The sequence below is a fragment of the Plecotus auritus genome (assembly GCF_963455305.1).
Source record: "Plecotus auritus genome assembly, chromosome: 3".
Lineage (NCBI taxonomy): Eukaryota > Metazoa > Chordata > Mammalia > Chiroptera > Vespertilionidae > Plecotus > Plecotus auritus.
The window spans coordinates 108255255-108272921 of NC_137772.1; the positions used below are offsets into that span (position 1 = coordinate 108255255).

Here is a 17667-nt window from a genome sequence, read left to right on the forward strand (position 1 = left end):
GTTGAGTTATGATCTCTCTATTCCCACTTTGCAGACAGTTTTTATTAAGAAAGGGTGTTGGATTTTGTCAAATGCTTTTTCTGCATCAATTGATATGATTATGTGATTTTTGTCTCTCAGTTTGTTTATGTGATGTATCACTTTTATTGATTTGCGGATATTGTACCATCCTTGCATCCCTGGAATAAATCCCACTTGGTCATGCTGTATGATCTTTGTAATGTATTGCTGAATCTGATTTGCTAGAATTTTGTTGAGGATTTTAGCATCTATGTTCATCAAGGCTATTGGCCTGTAGTTCTCTTTTTTTGTGGTGTCTTTATCTGGTTTTGGGATTAGGGTAATGCTGGCTTCATAGAAAGAGCTTGGAAGTGTGCCTTCCCCTTGAATTTTCTGGAATAGTCTGAGGAGGATAGGTTTTAGTTCCTCTTAGAATGCTGGGTAGCACTCCCCTGTAAAGCTGTCTGAACCAGCGCTTTTATTTGCTGGAAGATTTTTGATCGCTGTTTCAGTTTCTTCAGTAGTTATTGGCCTATTCAGGTTTTTTGATTCTTCTTGGTTCAGTCTTGGCAGCCTGTATTTTTCTAAAAATATGTGCATTTCATCTTGGTTTTCCATTTTGTTGGAATAGAGTTGTTCTTAGTTTTTTTTCATAATCGTTTGTATTTCTGTGGGATTGGTTCTTACTTCACCTCTTTCATTTTTTATTTTTTTTTTATTTGGGTCCTCTCTCTTTGCTTCTTTGTTAGCCTGGATAGAGGTTCATCAATATTATTTATCCTTTCAAAGAATCAGCTCTAAGTTTTGTTAATCTTTTGTTTGTTTTTTGCTGTCTATGTTGTTTATCTCTGTTCTGATCTTTATTATTTCTTCCTTCTGCTTGCTGGGCTTTTCTTGTTGCTTTCTTTCTAACTCTTTCAGTTGTAGGTTTAGATAATTTATTATCATTTTTTCTTATTTTTTGAGGTAGGCCAGTAGAGCTGTGAATTTCCCTCTCAAGACTGCTTTCACTGTGTCCCATAGATTTTGGATTGTTGTGTTTTCATTGTCGTTTGTTGCCGTGATGCTTTTTATTTCTTCTTCGATCTCTGTGGTAGCCTAGTCATTGTTTAATAGCATGCTATTTAGCCTCCAGGTATTTGATTATTTTTATTGTTTTTATTATAGTTGATTTCTAGTTTTATGCCTTTGTGATCTGAGAAGATGCTTGATATGATTTCTACCTTCTTGAATTTGAAGAGACTTTGCCTGTGACCCAGAATGTCTATCTTTGAAAATGACCCATGTGCACTTGAGAAGAATGTATATTCTGTGGCTTTGGGATGAAATGATCTGAAGATGTCAATTTAATTCCATCTGATCTAGTGAGTTATTTAGGATTGATGTTAGTTTGCTGATTTTTTGTTTAGAAGATTTGTACTATTGTGATAGTGGGGTATTAAAGTCCCCTACTATGACTGTATTGCTGTCAATCTCTCCCTTGATATCCTCCAGAAGTTTTTTATGTATTTCAGTGTTCCTGTATTGGGTGTGTATATGTTTACCAGAGTTATACCTTCTTGTTGGCTTGCTCCCTTTAGTATTATGAAGTGTCCTTCCTTATCTCTTGTTATGTCCTTCACTTTGAGATCTAATTTGTTAGTATAAGTATTGCTACCCCAGATTTTTTTTTTTTCATTTCCATTTGCCTGAAATACCTTTTTCCATCCCTTCGCCCTCAGTCTGTGTGAGTCATTTTTTCTGAGGTGGGTTTCCTGTATACAGCAGATATATGGGTCACGTTTTCTTATCCACTCAACTACATGTCTTTTGATTCGGCATTTAATCCATTTACATTTAAAGTTATTATTGATAGGTACTTGTTTGTGGCCATTTTTATTCTTTACGCCTGTGTTCCTTCTTCCCTTCCTATTTCTTCTTTTTACAGCAGACCCTTTAGCATTTCTTGCATTGCTGGTTTGGTGGTAATAAATTCCCTTAGTCCTTTTTTGTCTGTGAAGGTCCTGATTTCACCTTCAATTTTGATTGATAGCCTTGCTGGGTACAGTATTCTTGGATTCAGACCCTTGCTTTGCATGACTTTGTGTATTTCATTCCATTCCCTTCAGGCCTGATGTGTTTCTGTTGAGAAATCAGTCGATAGTCTGAGGGCGGATCCTTTTTAGGTAACTTTCTGTCTAGCTGGCTGCTTTTAAGATTCTTACTTTGTCGTTGGTGTTTGCCAGTTTAATTATAATGTGCCTTAGTGTTGCTCTTTTTGGGTTCATTTTGTTTGGGACTCTGTGAGCTTTTTGGATTTGTGTGGGTTTTTTCTTTTCTTTATCAGGGAAGTTTTCTGTCATTATTTCTTCAAACAGATTTTCTATCTCTTGCTCAGTTTCCTCTCCTCCTGCCACCCCTATTATGTGGATGTTGTTTCGTTTCGTGTTATCCCAAAGTTTCCTTAGGCTCTCCTCCTGTTTTTTAAGTTTTTTTCTAGAGGCTGCTCTTCCTGGGTATTTTTTCCTACCGTGTCTTCTAGCTCACTGATGCAGTTCTCTGCTTCTTCTAGTCTACTGTTGATGCTTTTTATTGAGTTCTTTATAGCAGCTGTGTCATTTTTCATTTTTTTTTTTTAGCTCTTCTTCATTTCGTCTTGGTTCTTACACATATCGTTGAATTTGTCTTCCATTCTTTTCAGCGACCTTATGACCATTTCTCTGAATTTTTTCTCTGACATATTGCTTGCCTCCATTTCATTGATGCCTCCTTTTCTTTTATATGCCAGCTGTTTCTTTGTCACCCCATGATCTCTCTTCTCCTGGTGTCTGGTTATGTAGCTCACTCTCTCCTTTCTCTAGGCAAAATTTGACCTTTCCGTGAGAAGGTGCAGAGCTCATCAGAGTCCGCGTATTCACGCTGCTTGAAATCCCGTGTTCCTGGGTTCACAGCTGGTGCCTGGGTGTTGTGGTTGTAGAGTCCCGGGATGTATAGGCTTCCGATAACAGCCACTCTCCCCTTCAAGATGGTGCGGTCTCTGTGGCAGAGCCAGTCGCTCTGGGAGAGATTTCAGGAGCAGTGTAGGCTGCCAGTCAGGGCAGCCCGGTCCGGCGGTCCCCAACAGTCCCTTGGAGTGTAGCTGTCCCTCCCCCACAAATATACACTCTATCCACTGAGGTAAACCATTTAGGGCCTGTTTTTATCTTAAAGGTATTTTGAGTTTCCTACGCATAAAAAAAGTCAGCTGAGTTATACTTTATAATATTTCCTTTTACCAGGCCTTATTAATATTATCCTAACTCAGTGGTCGGCAAACTCATTAGTCAACAGAGCCAAATATCAACAGTACAACGATTGAAATTTCTTTTGAGAGCCAAATTTTTTAAACTTAAACTTCTTCTAATGCCACTTCTTCAAAATAGACTCGCCCAGCCCGTGATATTTTGTGGAAGAGTCACACTCAAGGGGCCAGAGAGCCGTATGTGGCTCGCGAGCCACAGTTTGCCGACCACGGTCCTAACTCATTTTTGTTTTTAATTTACAAAAGTGTTTTGCTTGTATATTTATTTTCAAATATTTTTGAGATTTGTTTATTTGGTAGGTTACTTGGTTTACAAATTATATATAAATGGATTCTGTTTATTAAATCAGTGAAGAGACTTAATAGGAATTTCAAACAACTGTAAAGTTAAATATTTTTTCTTATTTTCTTATTTTTCCCTTCCATTTTACTTTTATTCATTATTATTCTTGTGCTAGGGGCTCAGTGCACGAATTTTTGCACCTTGAAAGGAACTTTGGGCTGCCAGGCTGCGGTGGGCACAGAGGCAGGGGGTCTCGGCCCATCCTCCACGACTCCTACCGCTCGCGGCCCCTGCTGATCGCGGCCCCTGGTCCCCTGTCTGCCTGCAGTACCGCTTCTGCTGCTGACACTCCCACGCACTGATGGCACTAGCCCCGCTCGCACCCACTGATGGTGCAGAGTAATTGGGACTGGCGCCATCAGCGGGTGCGAGCGAGTCCAGTGCCGTCAGCAGGTGCGAGCAGCTACTGTCGGCCCTGATCGCCCCTCTGGAGCAGGGGGAAGTGGAGAAGCCCTGAGGGGTGATGGGGGCTGGCAGCCACCACTTACACCTGCTGACAGCGCCAAGCGATTGGGGTTGGCGTTGGGCATGGGAAGCGGGTGTGAGTGGTGGCTCCGGCGCCAGCTATAGGCACGAACGGGGCTGGCACCAGCAGGAGGTGCAAGTGCCCAGTGTGACCATGGTGCACAGGAGCAAAGAACTTTCAGTAACCACCAGAGGCTCACCCCAATTACAGCAACTGGCACCCTGCCTTGGTCTGGAGCCCCTGCTAATCTGTTCCACCATCCTGCCGTTGCTGACGCCCGCCATATTCTGCACGCACCCCATGGTGGTCAGTGCACGTGATAGCAACAGGTTGTTTTGTTGTTCTGCCATTCAGTTTGTTTTCATATTAGGGTTTTAGTAATATATCCTGTATAATAAAAAGGTAATATGCAAATTAACCCTCATGCCATAACGCTGTCACAATATGGTAGCATGCACAGCAGGTGCAAGGCCAGGTGTTCTGCGCACCTGCCGCTGGAGTTCCCTCAGCCCCGCCGGGGAGCAGGTCCCCGCTGCTGCTCCCTGTGGCTTTTCCAGAGTTCCCTCAGCCCCAACTTTCCCAGAGTTCCCTCAGCTGCTGCTCTGCGTGGCTTCCACTATGGTGACCAGGCCAGCAGGGGAGGGCAGTTGTGGGCGATCGGGCCGGCAGTGGGTGGCCGTTGTGGGCAATCGGGCTGGCAGGGGAGCAGTTAGGCATCAATCTGGGCAGCAGGGGAGCGGTTAGGGGGTGATCAGGCTGGCAGGCAGAAGCGGTTAGGGGCTGATCAGGCAGGCAGGCAGGCAAGCGGTTGGGAGCCAGCAGTCCTGGATTGTGAGAGGGGTGTCCAACTGCCGGTTTATGCCCGATCTTGCAGGGATATCCCCCGAGGGGTCCCACATTGGAGAGGGTGCAGGCTGGGCTGAGGGTCACCCCCTCAGTGCACAAATTTCGTGTACTAGGCCTCTGGTATATAGATAACAGTGTTTTAGCTTTAAAATTTTATCTTTCATTTCTAGTGATCCCATTCATATTCTTAATGGTTGTCAGTATACAAAAACTTTAAAAAAAGCTGTTTTACACTCCACCATTTGACTTCATATTCGCTCCCTTTTTTTTTTATCCATTTATCTTTTCTTGGAATTCTATGCATTTTTACTTCTGTGCCTCTGAATTTATGGCTTCTTACTGTTTCTTCTGTTCTTTGATTTCCTTTCCTGATATGTTCATTCTAATTTTCTTTTAATGGAAAATGTTTAAAGTGCTTTCTTCAAAAAGGGCACATATAGTGCTATAGGTGAGAAACCAATTCCAGTTCATTTTCTTTTCTTTATCAGAACCTTAGTTTCTTTCTGAAATCTTAAAAATAAAAGCTTCCTTATCTTTAGAGTTCAGAAATGCCTTTAATCTTGGAGTTCAGATATTTCACCAAGATGTCTAGGTGTGTATTTTATAATTCTTCCTATAACTCTGTTAGCCCTTTGGATAGGAAAACTCCAAGTATTTAAAGTTTAGGACATTTTGTTTTTATTGTTTCTTTAATTAGTGGTTTTTCACCTGTTCTTTTTTCGGATACTCTTATTTTGCACTGTATTTGTCTTCTAAGTCACTTATCCATGTATGATATCTGTTTTTTGTAGTATTGCCATATTCAATGCAATGTTTTTTTCTTATTTAGCTTTTGGTAATATTATTTCTAATCTTCACCATTCTTTGTAGTTAGTAATTTGGAGTCACATTTTTATAAAGTGTTTACCTTCTCTGCTTATATCTTACGGTATTATATGTATTCTTAATTTGTATTATAGGTTTTTAAAGTTCTTTTTCTTTTATTGCATCTCCAAGTGATAGACATTATCTGTCCTAGTTGTTTGTTTGTATTAAGTTCCTTAAAGAAGTTATGTGGTGTGTTTTTTTGGCTGACCATGTCAGGGCTTGTGTGTTCCCTTTGGATCTTATGCATGTTGAATTATTGGTTTCTTGGACAGTTACTGTCATTAATAAGAGGTAATTTTTTTTTCTATTATATCTTTGACCAATGGTTTGGTTAGGGCGTTTCTCATGGTGGGTGCAAAGGAGTGTGGTTTAGGTTATCAGTCTCATGGGCTTCAACTCAGTCCAAACTAGGGAAGTTTTCTTTGACAGCTCCTAGCATAGAGCCTTTTTCATAACTGAGTGCAACAAGTGGGCAGGGCCACTTTCTTTCTGTTTGCTTCGATGATCCACATGGCTTGCAAAATTGGTTCCTCAGATGGCAATGGATTCTGCACACAACATCTGCCTCCCACTTTTGAGTCGTTCCACTGTTGTAGGGAGTGGTGCCCAGGAGTGACTGTCTGTTAGCTTTGCCAGTGACAGTGGTTCCTCTCTGCATTCCATATACAGGCTACACTTTCTTCTGGATGGTTTATGTAGGCAATCATCTTTCCAAAAAGTGTTCTTAAATCCTACATAATAAAAGCCTAATATGCTAAGTGTCCTGTCGGCTGGTTGGCATTTCAACCAATCAAGGCATAATACGCTAATGATAAGCTAAGGCCACTCAACCGCTCACTATGACATGCATTGACCAGCAGCGGGCAGACAGTCAACTGGTCAACCAGTTGCTGTGACATGCACTGACCAGCAGCGGGTAGACACTCTGACCAGTAGGTTAGGTTGCTATTAGGGTCCGGCCCATCGGGACTAATCAAGATGGGTCAGACATGCTGTGGATCTCTCCTGCGGTCCTTCCCCGACTGGCCAACCTCCTGCCTCCCTCCCCGGCTGCGCTCGTGCACCAGTAGGGTCCATCAGCCTGGTCTGTGTCCTCTCGCAATCCGGGACCCCTCGGGGGATGTTGGAGAGCTGGTTTCAGTCCAGTCCCACAGGCCAAGCTGAGGGTCCCAACTGCTGCATGAATTCGTGCACCGGGCCTCTAGTATATCTATAATATGACAATGTTTATTCAAAACCTTGCAAGTGAAGGAGAAATGTGGCGGGTGGTGTAGGATCAATTATTTATGATCCTATTATTCTATATATAGTTACTACTATGTTTCTTACTTATTTCCAACCCCACTCCTCTTGGAATAAGTGGATTTTCCTAACATAGTATACATACATACCCTGGATTTTTCTTTATTTGGCTCCAATCGCTGATTATTATTATGGTGTTAATTTGACTAAAATTTGAAATTAACTTCTTGTTTATTAATTTTTATATAGAAAATGAAGACCTTTCCAATCAGTCAAAACCTACACAGAATCAAAGTAAGTACCAAATTTGATTCAGATATAACTGATTTCTGTCTTGATTGTCTGCTCAGTTGTTATTTACAGAAAACAATTTGAATTGAGTGTATTTGGAATCTTTATGCTTTAGGGAAAATTCCTAGTTAAAGAATTAAACTGATCAGTACTTGATAAAAGAGACTTAATAGTGGTACATTTTATATATACAACATGAAATGCACATACTAACTGAATTTAAAATTAACCATATGTCTTTGTATTGTATTTGCAATATTTTCAATGTAATCTAACTGCTAGGTGGATCATATCTACATTCGCTTTACAGTATATTATAGTAGAAGCCTCATTTCTTTCTGGATATAAACACATAAATATGATAAAAATGCTTTTGAGAAAAACATGTCAGACACTAATTTCTTTTAATTAAAAAAGGTTATTTTTACTTTTTAAATTACATTTGACATTTAATATTAAATTTCAAGTATACAGAAGAGTGCTTAGACATTTATTTAAATTTCTAGAGATCCTCCCAATAAGTTTAATACCCACCTGACACTATAATATATATATATATATATATATATCTCCTATATAATAAAATCCTTATTTGCAAATCAACAAAACGTTGGAACAACCGGTCGCTATGACGCGCATTAACCACCAGGGGCAGATGCTCAAATCAGGAGCTGCCTCCTGGTGGTCAGGGCGCTCCCACAGGGGGAGCACCACTCAGCCGGAAGCCAGGCTCACAGCTGGTGAGCACAGTGGAGGTTGCAGGAGCCTCTCCTGCCTCTGCTGCAGGCGGGCGGTAAGGAGCCAGGGGTCCTGGACTGCGAGAGGGATGTCCGACTGCCACCTAAGCCAGCAGTTGGACATCCCCTAGGGGGTCCTGGACTTCGAGAGGGCAAGGGCTGTGCTGAGGTACCCCCCTTCCATGCACCGGGACTCTAGTAATTATATATATATACACACATATACATATATATGTACGTATATCATAATTATATATAACTATAATATATAGTTATTACAATATTTTTTAAAATTTAATAAATCTTTATTCAGATTATTACAATTGTTCCTCTTTTTTCCCCCATAGCTCCCCTCCACCCGGTTTCCACCCCACCCTCTGCCCTTACCCCCTCCCCACTGTTCTCATCCATAGGTATACGATTTTTGTCCAGTCTCTTCCCGCACCCTCCATACCCCTTTCCCCCCGAGAATTGTCAGTCCACTCCCTTTCTATGCCCCTGATTCTATTATATTCACCAGTTTATTCTGTTCATCAGAATTTTTTATTCACTTGATTTTTAGATTCACTTGTTGATAGATATGTATTTGTTGTTCATAATTTTTATCTTTACCTTTTTGTTCTTCCTCTTCTTAAAGAATAACTTTCAGCATTTCATATAATACTGGTATGGTGGTGATGAACTCCTTTAGCTTTTTGTTATCTGTGAAGCTCTTTGTCTGCCCTTCAATTCTGAATGATAGCTTTGCTGGGTAGTGTAATCTTGGTTGTAGGTTCTTGCTATTCATCACTTTGACTATTTCTTTCCACTCCCGGCTGGCCTGCATAGTTTCTGTTGAGAAATCAGCTGACAGTCGTATTAGTGCTCCCTTGTAGGTAACTAACTGTTTTTCCCTTGCTGCTTTTAATATTCTCTCTTTGTCTTTTGCTCTTGGCATTTTAATTATGATGTGTCTTGGTGTGGTCCTCTTTGGATTCCTTGTGTTTGGGATTCTCTGTGCTTCCTGAACTTGTAAGTCTATTTCTTTCACCAGGTAGGGGAAGTTTTCTGTCATTATTTCTTCAAATAGGTTTTCAGTATTTTGCTCTCTCTCTTCTTCTGACACCCCCCATAATTCTGATGTTGGTACGCTTGAAGTTGTCCCAGAGGGTCCTTACACTATCTTCTTATTTTTGGATTCTTTTTTCTTTTCCTGTTGACTGTTTTTTGCTTCTTTGTATTTCAAATCTTTGACTTGATTCTTGCAATCCTCTAGTCTGCTGTTAGATCTCTGTATAATATTTTTTATTTCAGTCAGTGTATGCTTAATTTCTAGTTGGTCCTTTTTCATATCCTTGAGGATCTCGCTAAATTTATCAGCCTTTTCTAGGAAATTCTTGAAAAACCTTATAACCGTGGTTTTGAACTCTATATCCAGTAGTTTGCTTTCCTCCATTTCTTTCATTTGTGACCTGTTTCTTTGTATCCGCATTTTGGCTGCTTCCCTGAGTTGATAGAGTGGCTTTGTGTGCTAGGTGTCCTATAGGGCCCAGTGGCTCAGCCTCCCCATTTACCTGAGGTGGACACTCTTGGTGTACTCCTTTGTGGGCTGTGTGCACAGTCTTGTTGTAGTTAAGCCTTGATTGTTGTTGGTATCACTGGGAGGAATTGACCTCCAGGCTAATTGGCTGTGAGGATCAGCAGTGTCTATGCTGGGAGAACTTCTGTGCTGGAGACACCCTTATGAGACAAGACTTGCAAAAGCCTCTGTGCTCAGCTTGGATGGGGCGGAGTCTCAGGGTGGATCAGACAGCATTGGTTTCCCGTCAGCCCTGCCCTAATAGGCCCCTGTGTCTCAGTGTCCCATGGTAATCGCTGCAAGCACCTCTGAGAGAAAGCCACCCTTGAGTTCTGCCCACTGCCAGACAGTCCAGTTTTCCCCCGAATGAGTCTGGGTCCCCAGAGTCTCGCCCAGAACTGGAGTTCAGTGCAGTCGGGAGCTTTTGTTTCCCTCCTGCTTGAGAAAGCCAGCCGCACACTCAGTTGCCAATCCTCTCCGTGTGCGTCTCAGTACCTCTGCTTCCTGCAGCTCCTCTGAGTCTCAGTGTGCTTTTCTCTTTCCCTCTAGTTGTAGAATTTCCACTCAGCCAGCTTTCCTGTGGTTCTGGATGATGTCCGTTTTGTCTTTTAGTTGTAGTTTTGAAATTGTGGTGCGAGGCAGCAGTTTAGGTGCTTACCTATGCCGCCATCTTGGTTTCTCTGTAGTTATTACAAGATTGACTATATTCCCTATGCTGTACTTTACATTACTATGACTATTTTGTTACTGCCAATTTGTAATTTTTAATCCCTTCACTTTTCACCAGGTCCCTCAACTCTTAAGTTTGTTCCTGGTATCTATGAATTTGTTTCTGTTTTGTTTGTCCATTTGGTTTGTTTTTAGATTCTACATATAACTAAAATTATATGATATTTGTCTTTCTCTAACTGATTTATTTCACTAAATATAATACCTTCTAAGTCCATCCATGTTGTAACAAATGGTAGTATTTTATTATTTTTTATGGCCGAGTAATATTCCATTGTATATATGTGCTAACTCTTCTTTATCCATTTGTCTGTCCATGGACCCTTAGGTTCCTTCCATGTCATGACTATTGAAGATAACACTGCAGTGAATGTAGGGATACAGATATCTCTTTGAATTAGTGTTTAGGATTTCTTCAGATAAATACCCAGAAGTGGTATTGCTGGCTTATGGTAGATCAATGTATTTTGCATTTTTTTAGGAACCTCCATACTGTTATTTATAGTGCCTGCACCAATTTGCAATCCCACCAGCAGTACATGAGAGTTCCCTTTTCTCCACATTAACACTTGTTTGTTGATTTATTGATGATAGACATTTTGACAGGAGGTAATATCTCATTGTAGTTTTAGTTTGTATTTCTCTGATGTTTAGTGACTTTGAGCATCTTTTCTCATATGTCTGCTGGCTATCAATATGTGCTTCTTGGAGAAATACTTCTTCAGATTTTATGTCCATTTCCCTCCCCTTTTTATTGAATTTATTGGGGTGACCTCCTATATAATAAAAGCCTAATATGCAAATTGTCCCTTCAACCAGCAGTTTGAGCAGGGGTTAGGACCGGCCAGCCAACTGCCCACGGGCCCTACCCCCGGCCAGCGCCGCCTAACCTCCTGCATCCTCTCCCCCCATGAAGCCCATCCCGATCGCCCCCAATCAGGGCAGGCCAGCCGGACCTCACCCATGCATGAATTCTTGCACTGGGCCTCTAGTTTCTTAATAAAATTATACAGGTTTCAGGTGTACAATTATATAATACACCATCTGTGTATTATATTGTGTCTTCTGTCCATTCCTTAACCAGATTGTTTGTTTGTTTTAGTGCAAAGTTGTATAAGTTTCGTTTATATTTTGGATATTAACCACTTTTTGGATGTATCATTGGTGAATATATTCTCTCATTCATTAGGTTGTCTTCTCATTTTGTTGATGGTTTCTTTGTAAAAATGTTTTAGTTTAATGTAGTCTAATTTTTTTTGTCTTTTGTTTCTCTTGCTTGAGTAGATAATATCCAAAAATATTTCTAAGAGCATTGTCAAAGAATTTACTGTCTATGGTTTTTTTCTAGAAGTTTTATGGTTTGGGGTGTTACATTTAAGTCTTTAATTAATTTTGATTTTATTTTTGTATATGGTGTAAGAAAATTATCAAGGTATTTTTTTTGCATCTGTCCACTTTTTCCAACACTATTTAGTGAAGAGAGTGTCTTTTCCCCATTGTATATTCTTTCCTATTTTGCTATAGATTATTTGACCACATACATGTGGGTTTATTTCTGAGCTCCTTATTCTGATTCATTGAGCTAGGTTTTAGTTTTTATACCAATACCATGGTGTTTTGATTAATACAGCCTTTTGTAGTATGGTTTGATATTAAGTAGCATGATAACTTGAACTTCCTTCTTTCTCAAGATTACTTTCACTATTCTCAGTCTTTTTATTATTATAAATTTTTGGATTATTTGTTCTAATTCTGTGAAAAATGTCATTGGTATATTGATAGGGATTGCTTTGAATCTGTAAACTGCTTTGGGTAGTATAGATACTTTATCAGTGTTGATTCCTACCCATATCTTGCCATTTATTTGTATCTTCTATATCTTTCTTCAATGTCTAAAGTTTTCTGAGTACAGGTCTTTTACCTTCTTGGTTAAATTTAGTCCTAGTATTTTTTTTTTTTTTTGATGCAACTATAAATGAGATTGTTTTCTTAATTTTCTTTCTGGTAGTTTGCTTTTGGTATATAAAAAATGCAACTAATTTCTGAATATTAGTTTTGCCTCCTACTTTATTGAATTTTTTATTAGTTTTAATAGTTTTTTGGTGGGAACTTTTAGGTTTCTTTCTTTGTAGTATTACATCATCTTCAAATAATGATAGTTTTACTTTTTTTCTAATTTGCATGCCTTTTATTTCTTTTTCTTGTCTGATTCCTCTAGAACTTCAATTATTATGTTGAATAAAAGTGGTGAAAGTGGACATCTATCTTATCTTGTTCCTGATCTTAAGGAAAATGCTTTTAAGTTTTTAACATTGAGAATAATGTTAGCTGTGGGATTGTCATATATGGTCTTTATTATGTTGAGGTATATTCCCTCTATTCCCAATGTACTGAGAGTTTTTATCATAAATGGATGCTGGTTTTTTCCTAATGCTTATTCTTCATCTATTGATATTATCATATATTTATCCTTCATTTTGTTTATGTAGTATATCGTGTTAGGTGATTTGCAGATAATCAGCCAACCTTGCATATCATGAGTAAATCCCAGTTCAGTTGATCATTCTATATAATAAAGAGGTAATATGCAAATTGACTATCACTCCAACACACAAGATGGCCGCCCCCATGTGGACACAAGATGGCTGCCACAAGATGGCCAGCAGGGGAGGGCAGTTGGGAGGGACCAAGCTTGAAGGGGAGGGCAGTTGGGCGGGGGGGACCAGGCCTACAGGGGAGGGCAGTTGAGGGTGACCAGGCCAGCAGGGGAGGGCAGTTAGGCGTCAGGGGAGTGGTTACGGGGTGATCAGGCTGGCAGGAAGAAGCGGTTAGGGGCAGGCAGGCAGGCAAGTGGTTGGGAGCCAGCAGTAGGATCGGGCCTAAACGGGCAGTCGGACATCCCTCAAGAGGTCCCAGATTGGAGAGGGTGCAGGCTGGGCTGAGGGACACACACACACACACACACACACACACACACACCCTCTTACCCCCTCCCTGCCCCCGTTCACGAATTTCTTGCACAAGGACTCTAGTAGTATATAATATTTTTAATGTATTGCTGAGTTTGGGTTGCTAATGTTCTATTAAAGATTTTTGCAATATTGTTTATCAGAGATATTGGCCTATAATTGGTTTGCAGAATCATTTTTTATAGGAACCTCTTGTATGGACATTTTAACAATGTTGATTCTTCCTATCCATATCTTGCCATTTATTTGGCCTGTAATTGGCTGGTTTTGGTGTCCAGTTAATGCCACGCTCATAAAATGCTCTTGGGAGCCTTCTTTCTTAAGTGTTTTGGATTAGGTTGAGAAGAATTCTTCTTTGAATATTTGGAAAAATTCACCTGTGAAGCTATCTAGTCTAGCAGTTTTGTGTTTTGGAAATTTTATTATTGTTTTAAATTCATTAGTAGTTATCATTTTGTTCTGATTTTCTGTTTCTTGATCTAGTCTTGGAAGATGTTTCTAGGAATTTACCCATTTTGTCCAGGTCTTCTAATTGTTGGCATATAATTCTTCATGGTGCTTTCTTATAATCCTTTGTGTTTATTTACTTACTTTTTGCATACTGTCTCTGAGGAGGACAAGTACAATAGATTGTTACTTTTTAAATAACAGATTTGTTGAGATAAAATTCACTCTTTTTAAGTGTACAATTTAGACATTTTAGTATATTCACAAAGTTGCACATCCATCATCATCAATTCTAGATCCTTCATGTTTCTGTGGTGTCATTTTTCACTTCTCTTTCATTTCTGATTTTATTTATTTGTGTTCTCTTTTTTCCCCCTGATTAAGTCTGATTGAAAGTTTATCAATTTTATCTTTTGATTTCCTATATCTTTTGTGTTGTTTTTAGATTTTACTTCATTTAGTTCTGCTCTGATTTTTATTATTTCTTTCTTTCTACTCACTTAGGTTTTGTTGTTCTCTTTCTAGTTTCCTTATGTGTAAGGTTAGATCGTCTCAGTGATTTTTCTTGTTTCTTGAGATAAACCTATATTGCTTTGAATTTCCCCTCTTAGAAATTGTTTTGCTGTGTCCTATAGGTTTTGGATCATGGTGTTTTTATATTTTATTTCAGGGTATCTTTTTGTTTCCTTCTTGATGTAATTTTTAACTCATCCATTGTTTAGTAGCACAATAATTAGCCTCCTTGTCTTTGTGCTTCCAGTTTTCTTATTGCTATTGATTTCTAGTTTCATAACTATTGTGATTGGAGAAAATGCTTGTTATATTTTCAGTCTTCTTAAATTTATTGTGGTATGTTTTGTGGCCTAACATGGTCTATCCTGGAAAATATTCCTTGTGCACTTGAAAAGGATGTATATTCTGCTGCTTTGAGCTGAAACATTCTAAAATTTCAATTATAAATATTGAATCTAATATGTCTTTTAAGGCTGGTGTTTTCTTGTTGATTTTCTGCCTGGATGATCTAACCATTGATGTCAATGGAGTGTTAAAGTCCCCTGCCGTGACTATAACACTGTTCATCTCTCCCTATATATCTGTCAATATTTTGTTTATATATTTAAGTGCTTCAGGTTGGGTATGGTAATATTTACAAGGGCTATGTTTTCTTGTTGGATTAATACCTTTATCATTATGAAATGTCCTTCTTCGTCTCTTACTATAGCCTTTGTCATAAAGCCTTTGTTGTCTGATATTCATATCGCTGCATCTGCTTTTTTGTTTGTTGTCATTTGCATACATTTCTTCTTCCATCCATTTAGTTTTAGTCTGTGTGTCTTTTGATCTGAAGTAGGTCTCTGAGAGGCAGTATAGTACCCTATGTCCTTTGATTAGAACATTTAATCCATATATATTTAAAGTAATTATTAATATGTATGTATTTATTGCCATTTTATTGTTTTTCTGATTGTTTTGTAGTTCTTCGTTTCTTATTCTCTTGCTTTCATCTCTTGTATGTTGACGATTCTGTAGTGTTGTGATTAGATTCCTTTCTCTTTATTTTTTTGTATAGCTCTTGATGATTTTATGTTACCATGCACTGCATATACCAAGCTATATTTATAACAATCTGTTTTAAATTGATGGCTGCTTAAATTTGAACTAATTCTAAAGTCACTCTGTTTTTTAAAAATATATTTTTATTTATTTCAGAAAGGAAGGGAGAGGGAGAGAGAGATAGAAACATCAATGATGAGAGAGAATCATTGATTGACTGCCTCCTGCATGCCCCACACTGGGGATCGAGCCCACAACCCGGGCATGTGCCCTTGACCAGAATCAGACCTGGGACCCTTCAGTCTTCAGTCCACTAAGCCAAACCAGCTAGGGCAAGTCACTTCATTTTTATTTACCCTGTGCATGTTTATGTTTTGTCATTTTGTTTTACTTTTTTTTGCGTGTGTGTGTGTGTGTGTGTGTCTGTGAGTCTTCCTAAATTAGTATTGTAATTATACATGATCTTCCTACTTTTGCCCTTTAACATTTGTGTTAGCTTCATAGTTGGTTGATTCACTGGTTTTATTATGTGTTTGACATTGCTAGTGAGAGTTTTTTCTTTTTAATATTTTCTTACAGTTCCTCCCCCCCCCCACCCACCCCTTATTCCATAAAGAAGTCCCTTTAACATTTCTTGTAATACTGGTTTGGTGTTGATAAACTTCTTTAGTTTTTTCTTGTCTTGGAAGCTCTTTATCTCTTCCATTCTAAATCATAACCTTGCTGGGTAATATTGGTTGCAGGTCGCTGCTTTTCATCACTGAATATTTCGTGTAAATCTTTTCTGACTTGCAAAGTTACTGTTGAGAAATTAGTTGACAGTCTGTGGGACCTCCTTTGTACACAACTAACTGCTTTTCTCTTGTTGCTTTTAAGATTTTCTCATTATTATTAATCTTCGCATTTTATTTATGATGTGTCTTCATGTGGGTCTCTTTGAGTTTATCTTATTTAGTATCCTCTGCCCTTCCTGGATTTGCATGTGTATTTCCTTTACCAGGTTAGGGAACTTTTCAGTCATTATTTTTTAAAATAAGTTTTAAATTCCTTGCTCTCTCTCTTTTACTCTGCTACCCATATGATACAAATATAGGTTCTCTTGTTGTTCTCCCAGAGAACAATAAGCTATATTTTTAAAAATTCTTTTTTCTTTGTTGGGTTTCAATTGAGTGTTTTTCGATAGCTTATCTTAGAGATCTCTGATTTGATCTTCTCCTTTATTTAATCTGCATTTTTCCCTGTAATTATTCTTTATTTCAATTATTGTACTCTTCATTTCTGACTGGTTCTTTTTTATGGTTTCTCTTTTTCTGTGTAAGTTCTCACTGAGTTAATCTTTTCTTCCTCTTAAGTACATTGAGCATCCCTATGACCAGAGTTTTGAACTCTGTAGCTAATAGATTGCTTGCCTCCATTTTTTTCAGTAATTTTTCTGGAGTTTTGTCCTGTCCTTTTCTTTGGGACATGTTTCTTTGTCTCCTCATTTTGGCTGCCTCACTGTGTTTATTTCTATGTATTAGGTAAATTCTCTATGTCTCTCAGTCTTGGCATTGTGTCCTTATATAGTGGATGTCCTTTGTAGCCCAGTGGTACAATCTCCTTTGTCACCTGAGCCGGGTGTCTGTAGTTGCCTGTACTGGGTTTGGAGGTTCCTGTAAGAGGTGTCCTTTGTGTGTGTTGTGTGTGCCCTCCTGTTGTAGTTGAAGCATTATTATTGTAATGTCAGTGGGTGGGATTGATCTTCATGGTGACTTGGAATCCACAGCCAGTGGACTTTTTGTGGGGCTGATTCCACAGGGTGGGATTTAGCAGAGTCCTTGTGCCAGCCAAGTCCACGCTTTTGTTATTTCTTTTATGGAGTTCATTCAGTGGTGTTCTGGTGTGATCTGAAGACTGCCACTGGATGTGTTGATTCTGGGGCTGCTTGAGGGCTCTCCAGTGCAGGCCAACTTAGCCACTACCTGTACCTATTCCAGGGCCACCTTTTTAGAACTATAACTGGATCTGTGGTTGGTAGTTACCTGTACTGGGTTTGGAGGTTCCTGTAAGAGACTGTTCTGCAAAGCTTTTTTGTGAAACTCAGATCAGCCACACCAGGGGAAGAAACCCAGGTTGATGAAACCCAGGACGAAGCGCTGAGACCAAAATATTCCTGAGGGGGGCTCTGTTCTGCCTGGGGCCAGGCTTGCAGGAGGCAGGACAGAGGCTCTGGGCCAAAGAGACACCCAACCAGGCAGCTGTGGGCACTTCTCCAGCCTCTCCGCCAGGGCACCCACCCAAAGGACCTTTGAGCAGCCAAGAAAAGCCATGAGTTGCAACCAAAATTAGGTTGAGGATG

At 39.3% G+C, this 17667-nt stretch overlaps 1 protein-coding gene across 3 annotated transcripts in view; it reads left to right on the forward strand.

The window, feature by feature from the left end:
* The window catches only part of PROSER1 (proline and serine rich 1), a 70625-nt gene that overhangs the window by 34860 nt on the left and 18098 nt on the right, over positions 1 to 17667 (forward strand). For all 3 annotated transcript variants that reach the window (XM_080659395.1, XM_080659396.1, XM_080659397.1), the window contains one exon: positions 7294 to 7338. In XM_080659395.1, coding sequence (XP_080515521.1) covers positions 7294 to 7338 — 45 coding nt within the window. The remainder of the gene's footprint in view (positions 1 to 7293; positions 7339 to 17667) is intronic.